Source organism: Peromyscus leucopus, chromosome 5 (assembly GCF_004664715.2).
Source record: "Peromyscus leucopus breed LL Stock chromosome 5, UCI_PerLeu_2.1, whole genome shotgun sequence".
NCBI classification, from domain to species: domain Eukaryota; kingdom Metazoa; phylum Chordata; class Mammalia; order Rodentia; family Cricetidae; genus Peromyscus; species Peromyscus leucopus.
The window spans coordinates 58,644,742-58,669,451 of record NC_051067.1 but is presented as its reverse complement, the minus strand read 5'-3'; the positions used below and the strand labels follow the sequence as shown (position 1 = coordinate 58,669,451).

At 44.1% G+C, this 24,710-nt stretch overlaps 1 protein-coding gene and 1 pseudogene across 1 annotated transcript in view; one reads left to right on the top strand and one right to left on the bottom strand.

Annotated features, from left to right (window-relative positions):
* The first annotated feature begins 609 nt into the window (after positions 1-609).
* Itih5 (inter-alpha-trypsin inhibitor heavy chain 5) overlaps positions 610-24,710 on the top strand; it is a 92,976-nt gene continuing 68,875 nt past the window's right edge. Inside the window, exons 1-2 of the mRNA XM_028891496.2 lie at positions 610-790; positions 15,074-15,118. Of these exons, the coding sequence (XP_028747329.2) occupies positions 611-790; positions 15,074-15,118 (225 nt within the window). The 5' untranslated portion in view covers position 610. The remainder of the gene's footprint in view (positions 791-15,073; positions 15,119-24,710) is intronic.
* On the bottom strand, positions 23,109-24,211 carry LOC114708699 (annotated as a pseudogene).

The following is a 24,710-nucleotide window of genomic DNA, read 5'->3' as shown; positions in this document are numbered from 1 at the left end:
CGTGACTCTAAGCTTTGGGGGCCGGATACCAAGAGTAAGGTCGGGGTCCTGTCAACTTTAGGCCTCAGATGAGCCTGGTGTGCTGATCCTCCATCTCTTGGCAACAAGGGTTAAGCAAGTCCATAAAGCGAAGGAAAGCAGGGAAGGAAGAGTTGGGGGTGATGGTGCTGGCAGCTGCTGGCAGAGGAAAAGACTTGACCTAAGAGGAGTCTATTCACTGCATGCAGGACGGGAGGACAAGACCGTGTTCAAGCGGGGCAAAGCAGAGTTTGCCTGGCTGTGCACACAGCTAGGGCAGGTCTGGAGCCCTTTCCTTCTGAGACCGTGGGGACTCATTAGCTACTCTAGAGCTGGAGGCGGGCCTGGAGGTGGTGCCTGCAGGAAGCTGGCCTGCGGACAATTGTGGAGCCCAGGGGAGGCAAAACTAGGAGTCAGGGATCACATGGTGAGTAGTAGGAGGAACCAAGGACTGGGGGTAAGGGGGTTTGAAAGGGACGAGGAGGCGTGGCCTAGGGTACTAGTGTTGCGGGAGACTGGACTCAGACTGGCCTGGAGGGCATGAAGGGGGCGGAGACCTTGATGGGCGGGGCTTCGGTGGAGGCGGGGCTGGATGGAGCGTGTGTCTTTCAGCTGCTGCAGCTCCTTCAGCACCCTGAAAATACCTCCCTGTCCCAGAGCTGTCGCGCGCTCCGGCCTCGCCATGCTCCTGCTGCTGGGGCTGTGCCTGGGGCTGCCCCTCTTCTCGGAGTCCCAGGAAGAGGCGCGGAGCTGGGATGACGCTTCGGAGCAAGTAAGTAGGAGAGCTGTGGGAACCGCGGCTCTGTCCCTTCCCTCCGTCTCCCTGGCCGTGAGGCTTCTGGACAGGCTGTAATTGACCCGTGGGATGCAAGTACAGAAGGCATCATCGCCCTCTGGTCTGCACCATCTCTTTTCCCAGTCGTCAGCAGGGGAGCTTTCCTTCTCATCTTTTGGTCACTTGTGCTTCTTCTGAGTGATTCTTAGCGCCTGCCCCATACCAGTTTGCCGCAGAGTTGTGCACGGAACTTCAAAGTCCTGCAGAATCAAGTGTTCTTGTTGGCTCCCGCTGTCTACCAGATTCCTATACGTCCTTGCAAATTTCTGAGACAGACTCCTGCCCAGCAGTTCATTGCAAGTTTCCGTCTTAGACTTGTGAGGTGGTTAGCTGTTAGTGCTCATCCAGGGAGAAAAGAGCTGAACAAAAGTCATAAACTCCTGGAAACCTCAACTCTCTCCACCTAAACATGGAAGAACTCTTTTTTTCCCTCCAGTTCTTACCAATTGTGATTAGTTCAAGCCAGCATCAAGAACAACAGCTCAGGTAGTCTAGGCACCAGTCAGCGTTGTGTTTTAATCAGTTTATCCTCACAGGTGACCACAACCTGCCAATGAAAAGGTTCAGTCCAGGTCAGAAAAGTTCTATAGAAAAGTTTCATAAAACTGGAAAAGTTCTATGAAAACTATCAAACAGATTCCCCCTAACATTCCCCGAGAAGATCCTGTAGAAGGGACTGTCTCAGATGAAGTGAATCTTGATGTCGACTCAATCATTTAAAAATGATCTGTTTAGTTCAAAGCGTGTTTTCACGGGATGAGGAAGTCATAAGCTGGCACATTTCTTCCCAGCCTTTGTTTGGAAGATTGGACCTGGAAGATTGAATCCACTCCCTCATCAGGGGTTATTTTCATGAGGTGTCCAATATAAGCAGGTGTTTATCTGTAAGGTGGGAGATGTGGGGTTCCCTTTAGGGACTGTCAAGAGTAGCCAGGCAAGTCCCAAGAGCTTTTGTGTTGGTACAGGAAAACTGTCGTCTTTTGGTCTAGAGAGAGGCTGGTCCCACTCTGCCACTTACAGCTGTGTGGCCTGAGCAAACTCTAGTTTTGAATGCAAGTTTTTCTCTCCAAGGCATGCTGTTCTATGGAGCTTAGGGCTGGCCTGGCACTTGCTAATAGCACAGGCTAGCTTTGAACTCACAGTCTTCCAGCCTGAATCTTCCAAATACTGGAATTACAGGTGTGCAGCATGTCCGGTTTGCAATTTCTTTTGCGCATACTAGTAAGGATTTAACTAGCTTGTGTTAAGGACCTGGTATCCAGTAGGCACTCCATAAATGGGAGATATTTTAGTGGTTTATAGTTGGCTGCCTAGATTTGAATCCCAAGCTGCCAGTAGGGTTGGCACTTGACACAGCTTCTGTTAGAAGGCCTGTACACTGGAATAGCTAAGGGAAGGAATTCAGGGTAAAGATCTTGAAACTTTGAGAGGGTGTAAGGGGAAAGGAGTGTGGGAAGAGCTGAAACAAAGAGTCTTTCTGAGGACCAGAGATGGAGTCAAGCCATGTCATCTCCACAACTGCAAGTGAGCTTAACACTTTCCAAAGTTTCTTTCTTAGAAAAACATGGATTTGGCTCATTTTGGTGATTTCCTGTTGTCTTCAGTCCATGGCAACATTTTTCTTGAAAATGACTAAATCAGACAAAAATAAAATAAAATAAACTGCTATGGAAATTTGGACTTCTACATTCTATTCATACTGTATTTTAAAGTGTGTGTGTGTGTGTGTGTGTGTGTGTGTGTGTGTGTGTGTGTGTGTGTTGCTGAGTATAAGAGACAGGCATAGGCTGAGGATGTGGCCCAGTGGTAGAACGCTTGCTTGGGATGAATGAGGCCTCTGGGTTCCATCCGAAGAACTGAAAGACTGAAGAATTGATAGAGTAAACTCTTAGAACAGAATCTAAGAACGTAGTCATTGTTCTAGTCTTAATTATAACTTTGAAGCTGTGTGTAAAGTTAGTGTGTAAATGTAATGAGGGATCTGGGGAGACAGCTGGGCCAGAACAAAGCTTACTTACAAGCATGAGGACCTGAGTTCAATCCCCAAACCCCACATAACAGACAAACAGAGACAGGCATGGTGGCCAACTTGTAATCCTCGCCACAGGGAGGTGGACACAGGCAGATCCCTGGGACTTGTGGCCAGACAGTCTAACTTGCTCAGCAAGTTCCAGGCTGGTGACTCTATCTCAAAAACTGATGGGCAGTGCCTGAGGAATGTCACCCTTTCACACACATACAATGAATTACACACCACACACCACACACACACACACACACACACACACATATAAATTTGATGTAAATTGTAATGCAACTGAGCATGTATATCAACTTTCATAGCAGGTCTGCTCATTTACCTGTAACTAGAAAAAAAATACTAGTTTCACTACAGATGTAGTGTCTTCCAACCCCACCCTCCACTGCATCTGTCAATTATATGACCCTTCACAGTGGAGTGGCCACTAAAATCAGTGGTTTCCAACCATCTCTGTGTACTTGGGAAGTTGAATTTCAGAAAAGTAGCTTCCCGCCCATCAGTGTTGCCCTAAGGGAAGGGATGGGGCAGGTGTCGGGGGACCATAGTTTGAGCAAGGCTACTTTAAAGAAGCTGCCCTGGCAGGGAGAGGCCTTAGTGGGTAAAAGTTCTTGTCACCGAGCTTGGTGACCTGAGTTCAGTCTCCAGGACCCACGTGGTAGAGAGAGAGAACTGACTCCTGCAATTTGTCCTCTGACCTCTACAAGTTTGGCATGCCCCCCCCCCCCACAGAGTAAATAAATAATTGTAATCAAACATTAAAAGAAGAATATGCCAGGGAATTAGTATTGGAAGGGAAGTTACATGAAATCAGTCTGCTTCTATCTGCTGATTTATTCAACTTTTGTCTTAAGTTTATATGGTTTTTGAAAATAAGGATAAAGTTATTACAAAGGCAGTTTTAAATAAAAAAATAATATCAGTTACTGAGTGTACGAAATCTCTCCAAATGCCAGGAGCTTTATTTAAAGCAAAAACAGGCAATGAAGTGTTATGGCTAAAAATATTCCAAGTGGAGCCAGGCTATGTGGGGTTCAAATCTGGGTACCACTACTTCCTGGTTGGGTATTCTTGGGCAAGTAACTTAACCTCTCTGAATTTCATTTTTTCATCATGTCTGCAGAGGGTTGTTAATAGTTCTTAGCTCACAGACAGAGATGGATCTGTGTTTGGGGAGAAAAGTTAATTTTGAAGGACTCCTTTAAGAGAAAGAATATGAAATTATGACTACAAATGAGATGCTAAAGTAGCGTATGTGTAACAAAGTGCACAATTTGTCAACAGGACACTCACCCTAAATGACCAGCTTTCAGGGATTGTTATAAGAAAGGCTTCTCAAACCTCTATCAGTGTCTAAATAATATGATGTGAAACAGTGCTTACCTCATATTGCCAAGGCTGTGTTTGATTCCTAGCACCACATAATAATAATAACAACTATAACATCCACAATAAACATTTTATTTGTTTATTTTCATATTTATTTATGCCTCTCTCTCTCTCTCTCTCTCTCTCTCTCTCTCTCTCTCTCTCTCTTTCTCTCTCTCTGTGTGTGTGTGTGTGTGTGTTTGTATCAGAAGAAAACTTTCATATATCAATTTTCTTCCAGGGATCAAACTCTGCAAAGCCATTTTACCAGCCCAGTAATAAATATTTTAAACAGTAATAAATACATTCATTCTACGCTGCTGTGGGTTTTATGAGTATGGAGCCAACCCCAGGCAAAGCATTTGCACAGAGTAAGCAATAAGATTGTGTGTGTGTGTGTGTGTGTGTGTGTGTGTGTGTGTGTGTGGTTAAACACTGAAGACACTTTATGCTGGAGAGGTTGTGGAGCTAGAGGAACTCTCCTCCACTGCTGGTGGGAATGCAAGCTTGTACAACCACTTTGGAAATCAATATGGCGCTTTCTTAGAAAATTGGGAATCAATCTCCCCCAAGATCCAGCTATATCACTTTTGGGCATATACCCAAGAAATGCTCAATCATACCACAAGAGCACTTGCTCAGCTATGTTCATATCAGCATTGTTTGTAATAGCCAAAACCTGGAAACAACCTAGATGCCCTTCAACTGAAGAATGGATAAATAAATTGTGGCACATATACACAATGGAATACTACTCAGCAGAGAAAAACAATGACATCATACGGTTTGCAGACAAATGGATGGATCTAGAAAAAATCATCCTGAGTGAGGTGACCCAGACTCAGAAAGACAAATATGGTATGTACCCACTCATAGGAAGATACTAGATGTGGAACAAGGATGACTGAACTGCTACTCACATCACCAGTGAGGCTACCTGGAAAACGGGACCCCAAAAAAGACATGGAGAAACAGATGAGATCTACATGAACAGCCTGGTCATGAGTGGGAACAATGAAGAGCGACGGTCGAGGGAAAGAGAGTGGGAGATCCTAGCTGGATCAAGAAAAGAGAGGGAGAACAACGAATAGGAGACCATGGTAAATGAAGACCACATGAGAAGGGGAGGAAGCAGAGAGCTAGGGAGGCCCACGGAGATCCACAAAGATACCGCCAGAAAAGACTGCTGGCAATGGACGAGAGACGGCAGGAACTGACCTACTCCGGTAATGGGATGGCCAGACACCCTGTTAGTTGTGCCATAAACCCCATCCAAGGAAGGTCTGAGGAATCTGGATGCAGACATCCACGGCTGGGCCCCTGGTGGAGCACTGGGAGTCTAATTAGTGAGAAAGAAGAGGGTTTATATGAGCGAGAATTGTTGAAGCCAGGGTTGGATAAAGCACAGGGACAAATAGCCAAACGAATGGAAGCACAGGATCTATGAACCAAAGGCTGAGGGGCCCCCAACAGCATCAGGCCCCCTGAACGGGTGAGACAGTCATTTGGCTTGATCTGTTTGGGAGGCAGCCTTGTGTTGGTGCCGGGTCCTGGGCTTGTTGCATGAGTTGGCTGTTTGAATCCTGGGACATATGCAGGGACACTTGGCTCGGTCTGGGAGCGGGGGACTGGTCCTGGCTGGACTGAGTCTACCAGGTCGATCCCGGTCCTCGGGGGAGACCTTGATCTGGAGGAGGTGGGAATGGGGGGTGGGATGGGGGGAGGGGGAGGGGGGCGAGAGTGGGAGAACAGGGGAATCTGTGGCTATTATGTTGAACTAAATGATGTTGTAAAATAAATTTACTTAAAAAAAAAAAGATTGTGTGTGTGTGTGTGTGTGTGTGTGTGTGTGTGTGTGTGTGTGGTTAAATCCACAGATGCCACACCAAGGTCTCAGTGAAGCTGATCTACAAAGGACTGCCATCCAGGGGAGGCCATCCATGAGGAGGTGGGCTCTTGGGCATATACATGCAAATCACCAAGCTCAGGAGTGCTGAGTCCCAAAGCTAGGACTCTCAATGAAACTTCCAGACTGATAATTTTGTCTAATGCTTCTGACACAGATTCTGCTCAGCACATGCCGGTCCTAAATGTCCATCCTGGTGATCTATGTCCAAGCTTCCCAAATAGTAAACTCCTCATAAAGTTGCACCCATTACCATATCTTCACAGTTGAATACAGACAGCTATTTCTTTTAGCTTTCTAATAAGTGAAGCCAGTACAAGAGCTGCAGGCTGCAGGCCTCGCCATAATGCCTCCCTTATGTACGGGGTGTGGTTTCTGAGATGGAACTGTAGGACTGAATGGGGAAGAGATGTTGTAGGAGACGTTCCAGAGATGTGCTCACTCCCAAATCAGCCATCTCTCATGTCTTGAGGGCAGAAAGGAAGGGTGGGGGCTGCCTGAGGCTGGGTGATAAAATGTATGTGACTTGTGTTCCTAACTAGTATTTTCTCAAAATTGTGGGTGCTCAGATGTGAAGAATTTTTGTTTAATGTGCAGTCTGAATTCAGTCAGCAATGCCAGCACAGCTGCTGTGTCCAAGGCTGGCTTAGAAGAAAGAGGCACAGGATGCCCCGAAAGTTTTAGGGAGCTGGGAAGATGGGTGTGTCCTAAACAGCTCATTCTTTTCTCTCCCCTGCCCCGGTCTTCTGTGGATGTATATGTATGTACAAATGTATGTAGGTGCACATGTTGCTATATGTACATGTGTATGGAGGCCAAAGGACAATTGTGTGTATTGTTCCTCAGTACAATGTCTGATTTTTTTTTTTTTTATGTTTTAAGATTTAGTTAGTTTTACTTTGTGTGCTCTGGAACTAGAGTTACAGGTGATTCTTTTGCTTCTCTCTCTCTCTCTCTCTCTCTCTCTCTCTCTCTCTCTCCCTCCCTCTCTCCTTCTCTTTTTCATCCCCCGACCCTTCCAGACTCAGACTCGCTGCGCTCAACCAGGGATAAATGTAACGTCAAGTGACTTTCCAATACCCGGCTTCAATTTTATTTCAGGTTCTATGGCAGATCTCTAAGGCAGTGGTTGCTGTTGACAGGTCTCACTTTCAGTGTCCTAAAGGCACTAAAGGCACTCAGAAAAACGGGGCTGGTGGGTGGATCATTTTCTTGTCCTTGCCCCACTAGGAAGGATGACTTTAGTATGCTCAAGGTGCTTGCTGAGGCCAGCTTTAATGAAGCATCTCTCCCATGTGTCATGGGACCTAGATTCAGGAACCTTGGGATAGAGCTCAAAGGGGAGAGTAGAGGATGTGAACTCGCCCTTATGATCTGTACCAGACATTCTAGGTCACTCAAGCATCCAGGGCAGGAAACAGAGGAGATGTTCCAGGCATCTCCTCTCCTGTCTCACATACTTTCCTACTGATGGATGATGCTAGTCAGTTCTGCGATGTTTTAACAGATACCAGATAATCAACCTGTGAAGAGAAAGGGCTTGTCATCGTTGGTGTTTTCCAGGGGTTCTGATCCATTGATGAATTGGCCCTATTACTTTGAAACATGTGTGAGACAGTACAGTGCAGAGACACAGGTAGAGCAAATGCACTTACATCGTGGCTGGGAAGTAAAAGGGAAAGAATAGGAAGCCAGCTTCCCACATCCTCTTTCCAGCCTCCCCCATGTCCCAAAGCCTTCCCACTGGGCCCCATCTGCTAAACTTCCACTTCATTTCAATAGCCACAAGCTGGAGACCATGCCTAACACATAGTGTGAAGGACACCCCAAATCCAAATCAGAGCAGGCACTCATGGAGGAATATCTCAACCTCATTTCTCTATTCCTCTCTGAAGCATGATTCAACACTGAGGTAGATCCTGGGAGAAATGGAGAGCAGCACCTGCGATTTTAAAAGACTTTGTTTCAAACATATATTTCCACTAATATGTGATAGAGTAGGCGCAGAGACTCTAAACTGCAGTCCTGATGTAGTTTGCTGTGAGCAAATATGAAGGAAAGCTTTGCCTGCTTTTTGAGTTCCTGCTGGTGACCACTGCCAGGTCCACAGGAGTCAAAGGGGCAGGGACATCATGCAGCTGATGGCTTCTGAGCATGCTTCCTCTGGGGAACCCAATTCTCTTTCCAGTTGTTCTTCCTTTCCCACTCTATATAGCTAGTTCTAGCCCTAATGTGATACCCTAAAGCCTCCCACTACTCAAGGGTGTAGTGAACTTGACTTTTCTCAGTTTTTCTTGCAGCTTATACCATGTACCTGTACTGTGTTTGTTCTTATGTGTTCATGGCTTCCTCCCTCCCTCCCTCCCTCCCTCCCTCCCTCCCTCCCTCTCTCTCTCCTTCCCTGTCCCCTTCCTTCCTTTTTTTATTCTCTTTCCTTCTCTCCTCTTTCACTTGTTCACTATATAATATGGTCTTTGATGGGAGAGATTCTAAGACTTTTTAGAAACTTATATTTGTTTATCTCTCTCTCTGTCTGTCTATTGTGTGTGTGTGTGTGTGTGTGTGTGTGTGTGTGTGTGTGTGTGTATGTGTGTGTGTGTGTGGTTGCTCCTGTGCCACAGCATGTGTGTGGAGGTCAGAGGACAACTTGTGGGAGTTGGCTCTCTCTTTCCTCTGTGTCCAGTGCCAGGGCTAGAACACAGGTCTTCAGACTTGCCGGCAGGTAACTTTACCCAGTGAGCCGTCTCATTGGCCCATGGCTTACAAGTCTTAATAAATGTTGTAGTCTGGACATTCTGTGTTCTGATGTTGAAGTGAAATACTCTACTTGCTGGAACTGACTGATCCCACTTGAGCCATCTCTTAGGTCTGGTTTAGAGTCACAAAGAAGTCTTTGGAAGCTCCTAGGCTACTATTTATGGTCATTGCCTTAGCTCTGGAAGACCCTTACTTTTCTGTCCATAATTCCCACTCCCTGGTTCTTTGAAGATAATGGAGGAAAAAAAAACCCTCAAACAACAAAAAGAATCAAAACTTCTAATTGCAGACAATGATGGTGACAACAGTGTCATTTCTACTTCCTGTCCTGGCTTCCACCAGTCATCTGCCTGTACCAGTAAGATTCAGTTCTGGGTCAGTTTGAGTTTAAACTTGGACTGAAGTATTGCCATGGCGATCCCCTGAGATGCTAGATAGTCATCTCCAAAATGAAAAAGCAGCTTCCCTAGTTTTCCTTCAAGCTTGCTTGTTTTGCTGGAAAACCTATTTTGCAAAGGCGACTTCAAAGAACACACTTTAGATGAAGCAGAGAGCTTAATGCCTGAGAGAGGCTGGGCTGCCTTCTGGGAGCTCTTCTCTGAAGTGCTCCCCAGTCCATTCCACAATTTTAGGGGGGCCAAGACCCAAGGTGAACTGGAAACTGGTAAAGCCCTCGCCCTGGTCCTTACTGTGATGGTGCTTCGGCCCCTTGTTCATCTCCCCCTCTTTAGAAGCAGATTTCTCCTGAAGGAGATCTTGTCCCCATGTGGAGTTGGCTGGTACTATCCCAAGTCCCAGAGTTTCTCATCTTCTATTGAACAGGAGGTTGTGCAGTGGTCACATGATCAGGGGTAAGAGAGGATGGGGACGAAGCAACTTCCATTAAACTTTTGGTTAAAATTTTAAATGTTTATTTGTGTGTGTGTGTGTGTGTGCGCGCGCGCGCGTGTGCGCGCGCACGCGTACGTGCACATGCATGTGTGAACATGCTGTGGTACATGTATGTATATGACAACTTGTGGGAGTTGGTTCTCTGTGACAATTGTGTGGGATCTAGAGATTAAACTCAGGTCACTGGGCTCAGCAGCAAGTGCCTTTACCCCTCTAATCAATCTTGACAAACCTACTTTTAGTTTTTAAAATGGAAATATATCTATTGTTTTTCTAATATGGAAGTAGTATTTGCTAATTTGTCAAAAACCAAAGAAAGAAAAATGCAAATACAAAGAATTTAAGCATTCCCAAGCACCATTAGCACTTCAGTGTCCATTCTGCACAACTGTGGACCAATAGCTGTGGAGCCTTCATGGGACTGGACTAGGCCCTCTGTATAGGTGAGACAGTTGTGTAGATTGACCTGTTTAAGGGGCCCCTTGGCAGTGGGATCAGGACCCATCCCTAGGGCATGAGTGGGATTTTTGAAGCCTGGTGCCTATGGTGGGACACTTTACACAGCCTTGGTACGGGGGGAGGTGTTTGGACCTCCCTCAACTGAGTGTATCAGGCTCTGCTGACTCCCCATGGGAAGAGGTAGGAATGGGGAATGGCATGAGGGGGAAGTCTGGGGGGTGGGAGGAGGGAAAGGGAATCTGTGGTTGGTTTGTAAAATGAATAGAAAATTTCTTAATAATAAAATATATATGAACACATAATCATGTTAAATGTAGTTTTGTTCCCAGGGTTAGTGTTTTAAAATGTTTGATGAAGCCAGGCTGTGGTGGCGCATGCCTTTAATCCCATCACTCGGGGTAGGCAGAGGCAGGTGGATCTCTGAGTTTGAGGCCAGCCTGGTCTGCAGAGTGAGTTCCAGGACAGCCAGCACTACACAGAGAAACCCTGACATGAAAAACCAAAAAATCAAAAAACAAAACAAAACCCTCCCCAGTTCCCCAAACTTTGATGAGTATGGTAGGCAGGATATAGCAGGTTATGATTGATGCCAACTCCATATATGAATGTCTTAAGTAACACATATTTCCTTCTTGCTTATACATTCTTGTGGGCTGGCAGTGGAACAGGTATGCGCATGCGGTCGTTTGTGAACTTGGGAGAACTGCCTCCACCCCTGACATGACTAATTACTGTACCAGAGGGAGCAGGCAGCTCTGAGAAAGTAAATATCTGTAATTTATACTTGGCCCAGAAGTGAATGTTACTTAACATCCATAACGTATTGGCCGGAGCCTGTCCCTATGGCCCGATCTGTCCACAGCAGGTGATCTTTCTGGCAGAGAGCAGCTAGAAACATATGTAATGAACAATATTGAAGCCCAGTAATATATCTGCTGGTCAATAAATATAGACTTACTTTGTTATTTTCAATATTTATTTATCATCGTGTGTATGGGCGCATGTGAGGATGGTTTTTGTGTGTGTATATGTTTGTATGTATGGGAGTATGTGTGTATGTTTGCAGTGAGGTATGTGTGTAGGTTTGTGTGTGTTGGGGTAGTATGTGTGCATGTTTATGTGTGGGTGTTTGTGCTCTTGTGTGCATGTGGAGGTTAGAGTTCAACCTAGGGTGGCATTTTTCAGAAGATGTCCATCTGTCTTGGATTTTGGGACAGGGTCTCTCAGTGGGACCTTAAGACTATGCTGGAATTCTTTTTTTTTTCTTTTTTTTTTCTTTTTTTTTGAGACAGGGTTTCTCTGCATAGTTTTGCGCCTTTCCTGGAGCTCACTTGGTAGCCCAGGCTGGCCTCAAACTCACAGAGATCCGCCTGGCTCTGCCTCCCGAGTGCTGGGATTAAAGGCGTGCGCCACCACCGCCCGGCTAATGCTGGAATTCTTAAAGCTAGATTGGCTAGCCCATAAGCCCCGCGATCCTCCTATTTCTGTCTCCCCATGGCCAGTGAGCCCCAGATTTTCCCAATACCAGGATCATAAGGATACCACCACACCTGGGTTCTTATGTAGGTTCTGGGGTCAAGCTCAGGTCCGTGCACTTGGGTGGCAAATGCTTTGCCAATAGCTGTCTCTCTGGTCCCCGGGTGACAGTGGTGTATTTAACTAAACTACTTCTAGTGGATACTTTATGTCAGTGGCTCTTGACCTTCCTAATGCTGTGACCCTTTAACACGTGTTGTGTATTAAACACCTCATATTGTGGTGATCAACCATAAAAATAATTTCATTGCCACTTCATAACTGTAATTTTGCTGCTGTTATGAATTGTAATGTAAATATCTGTGTTTTCCAATGGTCTTAGGTGACCCCTGTGAAAGGATCTTTGGAACCCCCATAGGGTTGCAATCCACAGGTTGAGAACCAGTACTTTAGGCTCTCTCCAACTATGAACAACTGTTTTAAAAGCTACACATTTTTTTCTAACTATTCTCCTCTCTTATTTACTTTTCTGTTGGTAGAGTTTTTAACTGAAAGACATACAAACATGTGGGAATATAAATGTATACTCACTTTAGAAAAATTTTACTGTTTCTTAAAAGTAAAATTTACTGTATGACACATGATCTTATTTTCCACTCATAGGAAAATAAAAATGTATCTCTATATTCTCAGGAAAGATTGCCTGTGTGTGAAAATTAAATTTTAATTCAAGTTATGAATCATTCATACCAGACAAAGGGAAACAATAACTCGAATGTCTGTCAGGTGACAAACAGATAAACCAAATGTAGCATACCTACACAATAGAATATTATTCAGCAATAAAAAGGAATAAAGTAGTGTCTGCTAGTGTAGATGAGCCTTGAGACTCATTTGTATTATTCAAAATACAAAAATATGAATGGTGTATAATTCCATTTATATAAACTGATCAGAATGGGGAAAACCATATAAAATAATTTAGTGGTTGCTAAGGGCTGGGGGTGAGTGATTGTGAGGTGATGACCAGAGTGTGCAAAGTGTGTGTATGTGTATGTGTGTGTGTGTGTGTGTGTTTGTGTGTGCATATTTGTGTTTATGTGTCTGTGTGTCTGTGTGAGTGTATCTGTGTGTCTGTGTGGGTGTCTGTGTTTGTGTGTCTGTGTGAGTGTCTGAGTGTGTCTGTGTGTCTCTCTGTGTGTGTCTGTGTGTGTACATGTCTGTCTGTATGTGTGTGTCTGTGTATGTATATGTCTCTCTCTGTGCCTGTGTGTCTGTGTGTATATGTGTGTTTCTGTGTGTATGTGTGTCTTTGTGTGTGTGTATGTGTATGTGTGTCTTTGTGTGTGTGTATGTGTATGTGTGTGTGCTCTCACACGTGTGTGTGTGTGGGGGGGGGGGACAGTCCACATCAGGTTTCCTTCCACATCACTCTCTACCTTATTTTCTAAGACAGTTTCTCACTGAAACTGGGGCTTGCTGTCTCTCCTGATTGGCTAGCTGTGCTCCAGGGATCCCGTGTGTCCTCTGCCCCAGTCCCCGTCAGTACTGGGCTGTGTGCTGCTGCCCTGGCTTTCCATGTGGGCATTGGAACTGAGCTCAGGTTCTCATGTTTGTACAGCCATCACTTCACCCCCAGCTCATCTCCCCGGGCTCCAGAGTTTCCTTTTAGAAAGTTAATACAAACTGCTCTGACTGTGGTGACGGCTGCCCAGTCCTTACAGAGAAAGACACTTTTACTTGTGCACAAAACGAGTGAATTTCATGGTATAAAAATCACATCTCAAAAAACTATCTAAAAATGTGTAAAGTCAGGGGCTGGAGAGACGGTCCAGAGGTTAAGAGTGCTTCCTGCGCTTGCAGAGGAGCAGAGTTCTGTCTCCGGCTCTAGGAGAACCCAAAGCCTCTGGCCCGTGTCCAGCACCGCACACATGGAGATGCAGGCACATAATTAAAGACAAAATAGGTTTTTAAATGTGTAAAGCCTGGGCATACTTTTCAAGTAAGTATCTGTTCCATATTTTCCAAAGGAAAATTTGTGACTCATAGCAATAACTATTATGTTTCTGTTATTTAAACACAGGTTTGCTGTGTGCGATATTCAAAGAGAAGCTAGAATTTGTTTGTTTATTTATTTATTTACTTACTTTTTTTTTTCCCCCGTTGTGAGCTTAGCCTTTAATGGCTGAGCCATCTCTCCAGTCCTATTTATTGGGTTTTTAAGACAGGGTTTCTCTGTGTAGTTTTGCACCTTTCCTGGAGCTCACTCTGTAGCCCAGGCTGGCCTCGAACTCACAGAGATCTGCCTGCTTCTGCCTCCCGAGTCAAAGGCATGTGCTACCACCGCCCGGCAAGAAGCTAGAATTTTTAAAGAATTTTAAATAAGCCCAGAGGGACTGGCTTATTATTACTGTGATTTTAATTTTTCAATTATTTATTAATTTAAGATTTTGTTTTCAAGACAGGGTTTCTCTGTAGTTTTGGTGCCTGTCCTGGATCTCACTCTGTAGACTAGGCTGGCCTTGAACTCACAGAGATCTGCCTGGCTCTGCCTCCCGAGTGCTGGGATTAAAGGTGTGTACCACCACAGCCCAGCAATATTTATTTATTTTTATGTTTATGGGTGTTTTGCCTGTCTGTATATATACCACACTCATGCCTGGTGCCTGTGGAGACCAAAGAGGGTGTTGGATCTCCAGTAACTGTAGTTATAGACTGTTGTGAGTCACCATGTGGGTACTGGGAATTGAACTTGAGTCCTTTGAAGAGCTCTTTATTGTTGAGACATCTCTCCAGCCCCTGCATTTTTTTAAGGAAATTTTTATTATTTTTCTGTACCCATCTCTTGCCCATGAGAAAATAGAAGAAATCTTCCAGAAAAGAAATCTTCAAGGCATTTCAGGGTAACTTCAGTGTTGTTTGGATTTCCTAGAGTTTTGCATTGAATAGGAACTCACCAGAAGGAGGCCAAATGTGTGTGTTACAATGATGTAATAGACACAATAGCAAGGAATTTCATGTCAAGCCAAAGACTGAGCGAAGCAGAATTCAAGCTTTCTGTGGCTCTCTCTGTTCTCATCACTGTTACAGATGTAGGCACACCCAGATGATGAGGTAGTCGGACCTCATGGGTTTTGAGTCAAGCAGAGCTAAGACTGATAGATTCTAATTCCAGCCTGAAAAACACTCTGATTAAAAAAAAAAGTCAGAACTACTTTTCAAGCTAGATATCCTTAGTGGTGAATCTGAATGGGTTTTAGCACCTTCACATGACTCATTTATCAATACCTCACAATCCTATTTCGTATTTCTTTTCTCTTTCCAGGTGGCGCTCAGGGTCCCCAGGCAACTCAGGCTGTTGCAAAGGCTGGTATGTATATCCACAGATACCACGTTCAAGTCCTTCATCCTTCTGCTCCCTTTGAACTAGGGTCTAGAGGCAGCTCCCCCAAAGCTCTCGGTGCTCCTTAGAGGAGAAATCGAGCATGAAACAGTATAGCTGATTCCTTTAGAAGTTTTCTCAAAGGGGCTATGTCCCTCCTAAAGGAGAGACTAGAGAGATGCTCAGTGGGTAAGAGTGCTTGTTGCCCATGCATGGAGACCTGAGTTCAAATCCCCAGCACCCATGTAAAAAGCCTAATGTGGCTGCATGCAGGCCTGTTTCACTGGTGCTCTGTGAGGTGGAGACAGGAGGATCACTAGAGCTTGCTGGGTGTCAGTCTACCTCAAGTTCAGTGAGACACTGCCTCAGTGGACTGAGAGGGAATGAAGAGCAGAATTCCTGAGGGCTTCCTCTGGCCTTGACCTGTGTGCTCATGAGTGCATACCACCCCAGCCCCCACAACACACACACACACACACACACACACACACACACACACACACACACACAAAGATAACACAGGGAGCTTCAAGTACATGTATTAAGAATCAAAAATCTAAATATAGCTTATGTTTTTGTTTATTTTTATAATATCTTTAATCGGGAAATAAGGCCTTTGTTTGGAAGGGAGCAGCATTTGTAGATTGGAGCATTGTGTGATGAGAGTTGGATGGGCTCTCCATTCATGATGGAGCCTGTGAAGACATTCCTAGACTCTGAACAGATTTTGACATCTGAAAATAGGCTGTTGTTCATCTGGAATAGCTAATCTCTGACGTGCTTTTATTGAGTCTTTGCCCTTCTGCCTTCTATTAGTTTTAATCCCCCTAATTGTGAACTTCTTAGGGATTCTCACGCTACCAGCATCATCTGTCTTCAGAAATGGAAGATTCCCTCAGAAACCCACCATCAGTTTACTGATTTTGTTTTTGGTGTAGTTTGCCCTGTAAATGTTTTGGGTTCCTATGTTTGTCTTTTGTTGCATAGCCTCTAAATTTTGTTAATTGAAAAGACTTTTTTTTTGAGAAGGGGTCTCATGTATCCCAGGCTGGCCTCGAACTCTCTGCAGCCAAGACTGTCCTATGAATCCGGATCCTCCTGCATCTACTCCCAAATGCATGGAGGACTGCTGACATGTGCTACCATGTCCAACAGTTGCAAAGGTTTTCATGACCCAGTCACCTGCACTATTTATATAATCTCTTCCATTTTCTTAGAAACCTCTTCTAATTCTCAAGTCTTATTTCCTCATTTATTACACATTTTGAACATGAGCTCTACCTATAAAGAGTTTTTCCAGGTGTAATGCATATGCCATGTCTTCAGCACCTCTGTACTACCAAGAAGGCACAACTCTAAATGTAGCTTATGTAGTTATTTATGTGGGATTGCATGATCTGGCTTCTGCCTGTGCCTGGAGTCTCTAGCTACCTCTAAACAACTGTAGTTCTCGGTATGGTCCAAATTATAATTAATGAATAGAAAAAAGACAGCTCAGAATGTTCCAGGTTTTAATTAATGAACAGAAACTGAGCAGCAACAACTAGAATTCTCCCACCATTGTCAGGACCACAGAGTTATGCTTGGTTATATTTAGAACTAATTAGATCCTTCTTTTTATAGAAGTCCTTGCACACACACACACACACACACACACACACACACACACACACACACACTGCATTTTGAGTATCACAGATATCATTGTATCTGAGTTTCCACCATGCTTAAAAAATACTAACTAGCTTTCTTAAAGCAATATACTACTGTCATTTACCCTCTGACCTCAGGGATCCTTCTTGGTGACACTTTGATAGAAGGTATTCTCAAGTTTGTGCCAGAAATTATTTTACTTCAATGTGGTATGATATACAAACACTGAAATGATTGACGGGAAGGAAGAACTGCACACTCACATGTCCCTGGTAACAGGAGTTGTGCTCTGCATACAAACCCCCACACAGAAGCACCAGGGACGGTCAGGAAACAGTGGGTGGGGTGGATGGTGGAGCACAGCCCAGAGTATCTATTAGGATTTTCATGGGAAGGAATGGCTGAGCGTGTGGATGTGCCCAGTAAGCTTAGGACTGGATACTTGGAGTCATTTTGGCAGGCTTTGGGCTGTAACAGCTGTCGCTCATTGCCTAGTACCTGGTTCTGGGGTGGTTTGGGGCAAAGAGAATTCGTTTTCTGTGTGAATGTTTGATAGAGGAAGTGGTCAGGAGGGTGGATGATCAAAACCTAGATAATGTGGTTTTCATATTAAGGTGTTCTGGCAGGGCAGTCACTGCTGTCTCTAGAGTGAGGGAAGGAGTCTCTCCAGGAACACAGGCTCGAATGCCAGAGCATCAGGTTATGTCATCAGCAGGAAAATGGATACAAGTGGAGAGAATCATATTATGGGAACTATTGCACTCTCTCTCTTGTGGGTTCTAGGCCTTATAGACACATAAAGTCCTTTACATGTAGATGACAGGGAAGTAGAAGGGAAAGTGGCTGGAGGAATGAAGGGGGCTGATGGGAGCTGGGAAAGGAACTGAGTGTCGTTTTCAGAAGATCACAGAATGGGTATTTCCCTCTGGATGGGGTAATTACACTTAATGTTCCTTCTTATCTCAACGTAAGGAGGCATTGCCGTGGAGACTGTACGATTGTGAACAGGTGAATCAGGGTGTCATGTCTGTCCTGCAGGGGGAGGGAGTGATTTTCCCCAGGTGGTGAATGCAGCATCCAAAGAAGCTTCAGCGGAGACAACACATGACAACACACGCTATACTACGCAGCTTTCCTCAAAGAGGAGAGACCTTAAGGTCGCATAACGGTCCATGGACCTAACATCCAGCCACCTGCTCCATTCCAATCTTCTCTTCCATACAACAAGGGAGCATGAGGTTAGCTGCTTCAGCTGCTGGAGCTGCTCATAGTGTATTTCTCCTAGTGACTGTAAATAGTGGTCAGGTCAGGGGCTGCAGAGATACCACAGTGTTTAGGCACACTGACTGCTTTCCCAGAGAACCTGGGTTCTGCTCCCAGCACATACATGGCCACTCACAGTGCTCTGTAATTCCAGTTCTAGAGGATTTCATGTCCTCTTCTGGCCTCTATGGGCACTAGACATGTATATGGTTTACATACATACATGTAGGCAAACACACACACACACACGAAATAAAAATAACTAAATAAAAATTTAAAAAAAAAATAAGAAAGAAAAGAATGGTTAGTCTGGAACCAAGCACCAAAGGGTTAATAATCTTCTAGGAAGAGGGGACTGAATTGGGCTTTGGCAACTGGGCTGTGTCCCAAACATTCCACAGCAACATTTCCAGATGGCAACTTGGGTAATTCATGACATCCTCTGGGTGGCTTGATGTTAAGTGACTCCCGTGAGTCATACCCGAACCTCTGGTCCCTTAGGCAGCTAATTAAGACACGCCCTGCCTCAAACTACTTTTCCATCTGGGTTGGTTTTGGAGGAAAAAATAATGAAGAAACTATATGATGTCACAGGAAGGTTTTTCTTTTGCTTTGTAATTTCCAGTTGACATCTCCAAACAAAATAATTATTTATAGATAAATATGGTGACCATGTTGAATTTTGAAGAATTATATTGGGAAAATTTGAGACAACTCTTTTATGGTCTCCCATTTATGACAGATTTTCAGACACTTCTGCCATTCAAAGCTCTGTGTTTGCTTTCTGTGGTCAGGGCCTGACTAATTCCCCAACTTGTCACCTACGTCCCCTTGCGCGTCTCACCGGACCTTTTCCTCATTAATCTGGTGCAGTCACCACTCCTGGAAAGGGTCCCTTTTCTTTTTCCTTTTCTTTTCTTTTCTTTTCTTTTTTTCCCTTACTGATGGTTGAACCCAGGACTCCAGGCATGCTAGGGAAACACTTATCACTGTACTATATTCTCAGTCGAGAACATTCTTTTCATTCTCTTCCATCATCTACAATTTTGGAATCTATTTTTTTAAACACAGCAACCTTCTTTCACACTTTGCAGACAGCAGTGAACTATCTTTCTCCTGTCGTTTTATTCCTTTGTGTGTTTGTGGCTCCTGAGTACTGAAGCCAGGGCGCTATGCATGTGAGCAGCTCTTCCATTGAGCTGACCCCAGGGCCATTTATCTTTCTTCTGAGCTCTGGAAGGCCTGGCAGTCACGGTCCCTATTGCATCTCTTCATTTTTGTCAGTGTGTATCTCTCTCCCTGCCCCTCTCAAATTGCCTGTACATCTGTCTCTCTTCTATAGCTTTGTTACATCGCTTTGTATCCCCCCCCAACCCCCTTCTTCCAAATACAGTTGCAAGAGCCTTGAGATAAGTAGCCAGCTGGAATAGTTCTTCTGAAACCTTCATGAAATATAGTCTCTAAGAGTGCTTAAGAAATATTAGCTCATTACATTTTATTTTTGATGGATGTATACTTCTTTTTAATTGTTCAAGACTCAGAAAATTCAGTGGATGGTGGTGGCGCACGCCTTTAATCCCAACACTTGAGAGGCAGAAGCAGGAGAATCTCTGTGAGTTTGAGGACAGCTTGATCTACTGAGAGAGATCCACGACAGGCCCCAAAGCTACACAGAGAAAACTATCTCAACCCCCCCCCAAACAAAACAAGACATACCCCCCAAACAAAACAAAACAAACAAACAAAAACAAGAGTCAGAAAAGTCATTTCACGTCCACAAATATTTTTAAAGTTGTTTTCATTTTAACATGTATACATGTATATGTGTCTGTGGGTGCATGTATAAGTTGGGGGCAGGGTGCATATGCCAATTTGTGCATATATGTGTGGAGGCCAGAGGTCAATCTCGGGGGTTGCTCCTCAGGAGATGCCCATCTGGTGTTTTGAGGTAGTTTCTCACTGGCCTGGAGCTCACTGACTTAGCTTGGTGGGCTGCCAGCAAGCCTGGGGATCCCCATTTCTCTGCCTCCTCAGCATTGAGATCATCAGCACTCACTGCCATGCCAGGCTTTCTCTACACGGGTTCTGGGGATGGGAGTCAGGTTCTCATGTTTATGTGGCAAGCACTTTAATGACTGAGTCATTTTTCCAGCCCCATGTTGGTTCTATGCTGAGATCTAGGGAGTGGAAAAGAGAAGAAAGGGAGGACGGGAGGGAGGAAAGGAAGGAGAGGGAGAGGGACGGAGAAGTCACCATTGCTGTGGTTCCTGTTCACCGTGCACTGATGTATTTACCACGCTGTCGGAGCAGTGATAAGAGATGGCAGCTGGAGTTGCTAACAGTTGCATGCACACACTTGACTCTGACAGATTCTAGGCCAGAGCTGCTGCAGAGAGAGGCAAAGTTATGGGGTGACTGCAGGGACTCCCGAGAAAACAGTAACTGGGCAGAAGCTGTAAAACTAAAATAGGTCTAACACTCTTCCAAGCCGTCTCCTTGGGCTCGTAAACCATGGCTCGTGTTCTGGAAGTCATGCTTTGGGAACGCAGCTGCACCATAGCCTTCATTTCAGGCCTAAAGGACTGAAAATAAACTCTTTTATTGGGCTTCTTTGGATGTTTCACTTTTATTACATTTCACTTATTTATTTGGTGTACGTGGGGACACACATGTGCTATGGCACACATATGAAGATCAGAGGAAAACTTGTAGGAGTCAGTTTTCTTTTTTCACAGGGACTGAACTTGGGCCATCAGCCTTGGTGGCAAGTTCATTTAGCCACTAAGGCATCTTTCTAGTCCTGATTTTCATGTTTCATTTATTTACTTTTAAAGATGTATTTTCATTTGTGTGTGTGTGTGTGTGTGTGTGTGTGTGTGTGTGTGTGTGTGTATGACACATGTGTGTGGGTGCTCTTGGTGCCAGAAGAGATGTGTCGGCCCCCTTGGATCTGGAATTACAGGTGGTTGTAAGCTGCCTTGTAATGGTTTCTGGGAACCAAACGGGTTTTTGGAAGAGCTTTGAGTGCTCTTCACTCTATGCTGTATTTCTATTCCCAATTTTATTTTATTGCATTTTTAGTAATTAAAATTTTTTTCTTTAGAATTTCATACAATGTATTTTGGATTATATTCATTCTCCTTCCTGCAACTCCATCCATATCTACCCAGTTTCCCTACCCACCCAAGTAAGTTTGTGGCACCCTCTTCCTCCTCTTTTTCTTTTTCTTCCCCTCCTTGCCCTCCTCTCCCTCCTCCTCCTTCTAAATCCATCAAGTCAAATTTGTGCTGCCCTGATACTCTTGGACATGTGGCCTTCCACCATGGTGGACCTACCAGTGGTCACACCCTTAAAGAAAGCTGATTCTCCATCTCCCGGCAGCCATTGCTTGTCAATAGTGAGCATTTAAAACACAGCACAATTATTTATTTCAAATTCAAGACTCAATCAACACGATATTATACTACTAAAGGAACAAACTTTTTAACTATTTAAAAAGAGTACTGGACCAGAAACATCTACTACAAGGAAATAAATTTTATTTAAAGAGCTATAAACCTGTTTAAGTTGTAAACTTAAAAATCCCTTGTCCAAGGGCAAGCACCAGACTTTCAAGCAAAGGAGTTATATGACAAGTTGCTAAAGTTTTTTTGGATAACGTGCAGCTGCAACAATAGTAAGGAACGGATTCAGTTCAGTATCCTGTCTTCAGAGTTGACAATTTATTGAAGGACCAGTGAATCTCACAGGTAACCCTGAGTCAGCAGCCAAGAGCAGGCTACAGTTATTATATTTGGGGGTGGGTTCTGTGTTTTCTTGGCTCTCTAACAAATGTCACCATAAAGGCTGTGTGCAGGAGGGATGTCTCTGGAATCCTTTGAGGAGAGGGCCAGTATTGGGAACTAGGGCTCTGAAGGTCATCTTGGCTTAATGACCTGGTCTTCACAAGGTAAATGACTTTGGCCTTCAATGGCTAAAAAAGACCCAGCCTGAGAGCCTATCTCCTTCTATATCTTGTCTTTATAACTTGTACCTTTGACCTCTTCTAAAAAGATTTCAAGTGTGTGGAGGAAGGTATGGTGATTCAGTATGTGTGTGTACACGTAGGTGTATGCAAGTGTACGTGTGTGTCCATAAGCATGTGGAGGACAGACGTCAGTGCTGGGTGTCTTTTATGTTTCTCAATTGCTCTCTATCTTATTTGGGGGGCAGTATCTCTCAGTAAACATGGAACTCATCAATTTGACTTGACTGGCTGGCCAGTGAGCTCCAGAGACTCTACTAAATTCACTTTACAGAGCTGGGATTATGTGTACCACCATGTCTGGCTTTTTAGGTAGGTGTTAGGGACTCTGAACTTGGGTCTTCAGACTTGTGTGGCTAACACTTAACTGACTGGGCAATCTACTCAGTCCCCCAAGGGCACTTTTGATCTGTAGAAATCTAGTTTACAAAATATACCCCCTCTAGGTCAGTGGTTCTCAACCTTCCTAATGCTACACCCCTTTAATACAATTCCTCATGTTGTGGTGAACCCCAACCATAAAATTATTTTTGTTGCTACGTCATAACTATAATTTTGCTACTGATATGAATTGTAATGTAAATATCTGTGTTTTCTGATGGTCTCAGGCAACCCCTGTGAAAGGGCCACTTGTGAAAGAGAACCACTGCTCTAGATGTAGAAAAGCACAGAGTTTGAAACAACCAAGAAAATGTGACTGAATTCCACTCAAGGTCAAGCTACCTTGAACAGCAAACTCACATACTATAGATGTTACCTAAGTACTGTCGTCCACTGCTGTGTAAAAACCTTCATGCAAAACTCTGTGGCTTAAAGCAGTAGCCATCTTGCATGATGTTGGAGGCAAGAATTTAGGCAGAAAGAATCTTACACTTTAGACAGAAGTCACTTAGAGGTATTTGTCAAGTAGATGAGCTGACATGGAGAGTTCAAAACAGTTTCCCTCCATGCTGAGCTTGGCAGGGATGGTTAGATGTTTGGCAAGTATGAGAACTCTGATGTCTCTCTAGCAGGATAATACCTGGTTAACTTCAGAACTCAAAAAGGAATGTTCCAGGACACTTGGATAAAAGCCTCGGGCTTTGCTATGTAGTTCTCAAATACAACTTCCAGGGTGTGCTGCAGACGATGCAAACCACTGAGGTCCAGACTCAATGGGAAAGGTGACGTCACCTTGCCATGGGAGGAGAAACAAAGACATTCGTGGTCAGCAGTAAAAGTGTAACTCCATACAGCGTTGTGTATTGTACGTGCTGAAGCAGGTCTTTGTTGTCTCCACTGATAAAGTGTTGCAGGTGGGACCCCTTGCTGACTTTCTTCTTAGTGGTAGAATAAGGTATGTACTGTTTTGGAGTACTACTCATGTTGAATTTACTGTTGCTCCATTGAATTTATGAGCAAGTGTTTATGTTGGCAGAGGATTATCAGCCATGCAGTGAAGCCAACAGTGCCATTCAGGAGGCACCATGCTTCCATCCACATCCCAGAATGTGTCTGTGCCAGTTATTTCAGATACACACACACACACACACACACACACACACACACACATATAACCAATCAGTGGAAAATTAAAAAAAAAACTGCTTATTGTCCCCATAACATTTATTTTCCTATCTGTCTTCTCCACTAGTGTACTAACATTTATATCATTTGCCATGAAGAAGATCCATAAAAAGCCAAGGAGGCCACCATGGCTAACGGGCTGCACCAGCCTGCACTTTAGGACCTGTAGCAACTCCATTTCCTTTTTCTTTTTCTTTTTTGTTGCAGTAACATAGGTAAAATGATTTCATCTTAGCCCCTTTTCAGACTACAGTTCAGTGTCATTAGGTATATCAACTAGCATCACAGCCATCTCCAGAACACTTGGCTAAACCGAAACTCTACACCATTAATAAACCCCAGTTCCTCTCTTTGACCACATTAGCTACTGCATGGAGGTGGTTTAGATGGCTTCATGAAGTACTTGTCTTTCTGTGTCTAGTATTTTCAATTAGCATATTGGCTTCAAGCATTACTTTTATGAAGAGTGAGACAGAATGGCCTTTCTTTTTCAGGGTGCATAGATTACATTGTATCATATACCCCATTTTGTTAATCAGTTAATCTATTGATGGACATTTGAACTGTTTCCAATTTGTTAGGACACTGTTCCTCTAAATATGGGGGAAACATATGGCACCTATTTTTAATCTAGAGCCATACAGGACATAAATGAATGAAATACAACTGGAATAAGAAAAGCCGTGCTAAAAAGACGGGAAAACTTAGCCACTGGCAGTCTCAGAGTCAGTGATGCATCTGAGATTGGTAAGGCCTGGAGTGAAGTGGAAGATGGATGTGGAATAGAAGCTGGACCAGGAGAGGCAGCCTCCATCACTTCTGCTAGATTATAGTACTATACACAAGCGCCAGACAGAGATGCCCCACATTTTGTTAGAACAAAACGTGGATTTCTTTCTGAAAATTTCTCAACTACTGAATATCTCTGAACTTGACCATTTAAAAATATTACGAGTCAAATAACTGGAGATCTCCTCCTAAAGCACATTAATCAATAAAGGTGTTTGACTAACTGATACCAGGTTAAACTGTTTTAATGGTGGACACCCGGACTAGCACACTATATGAGAACAG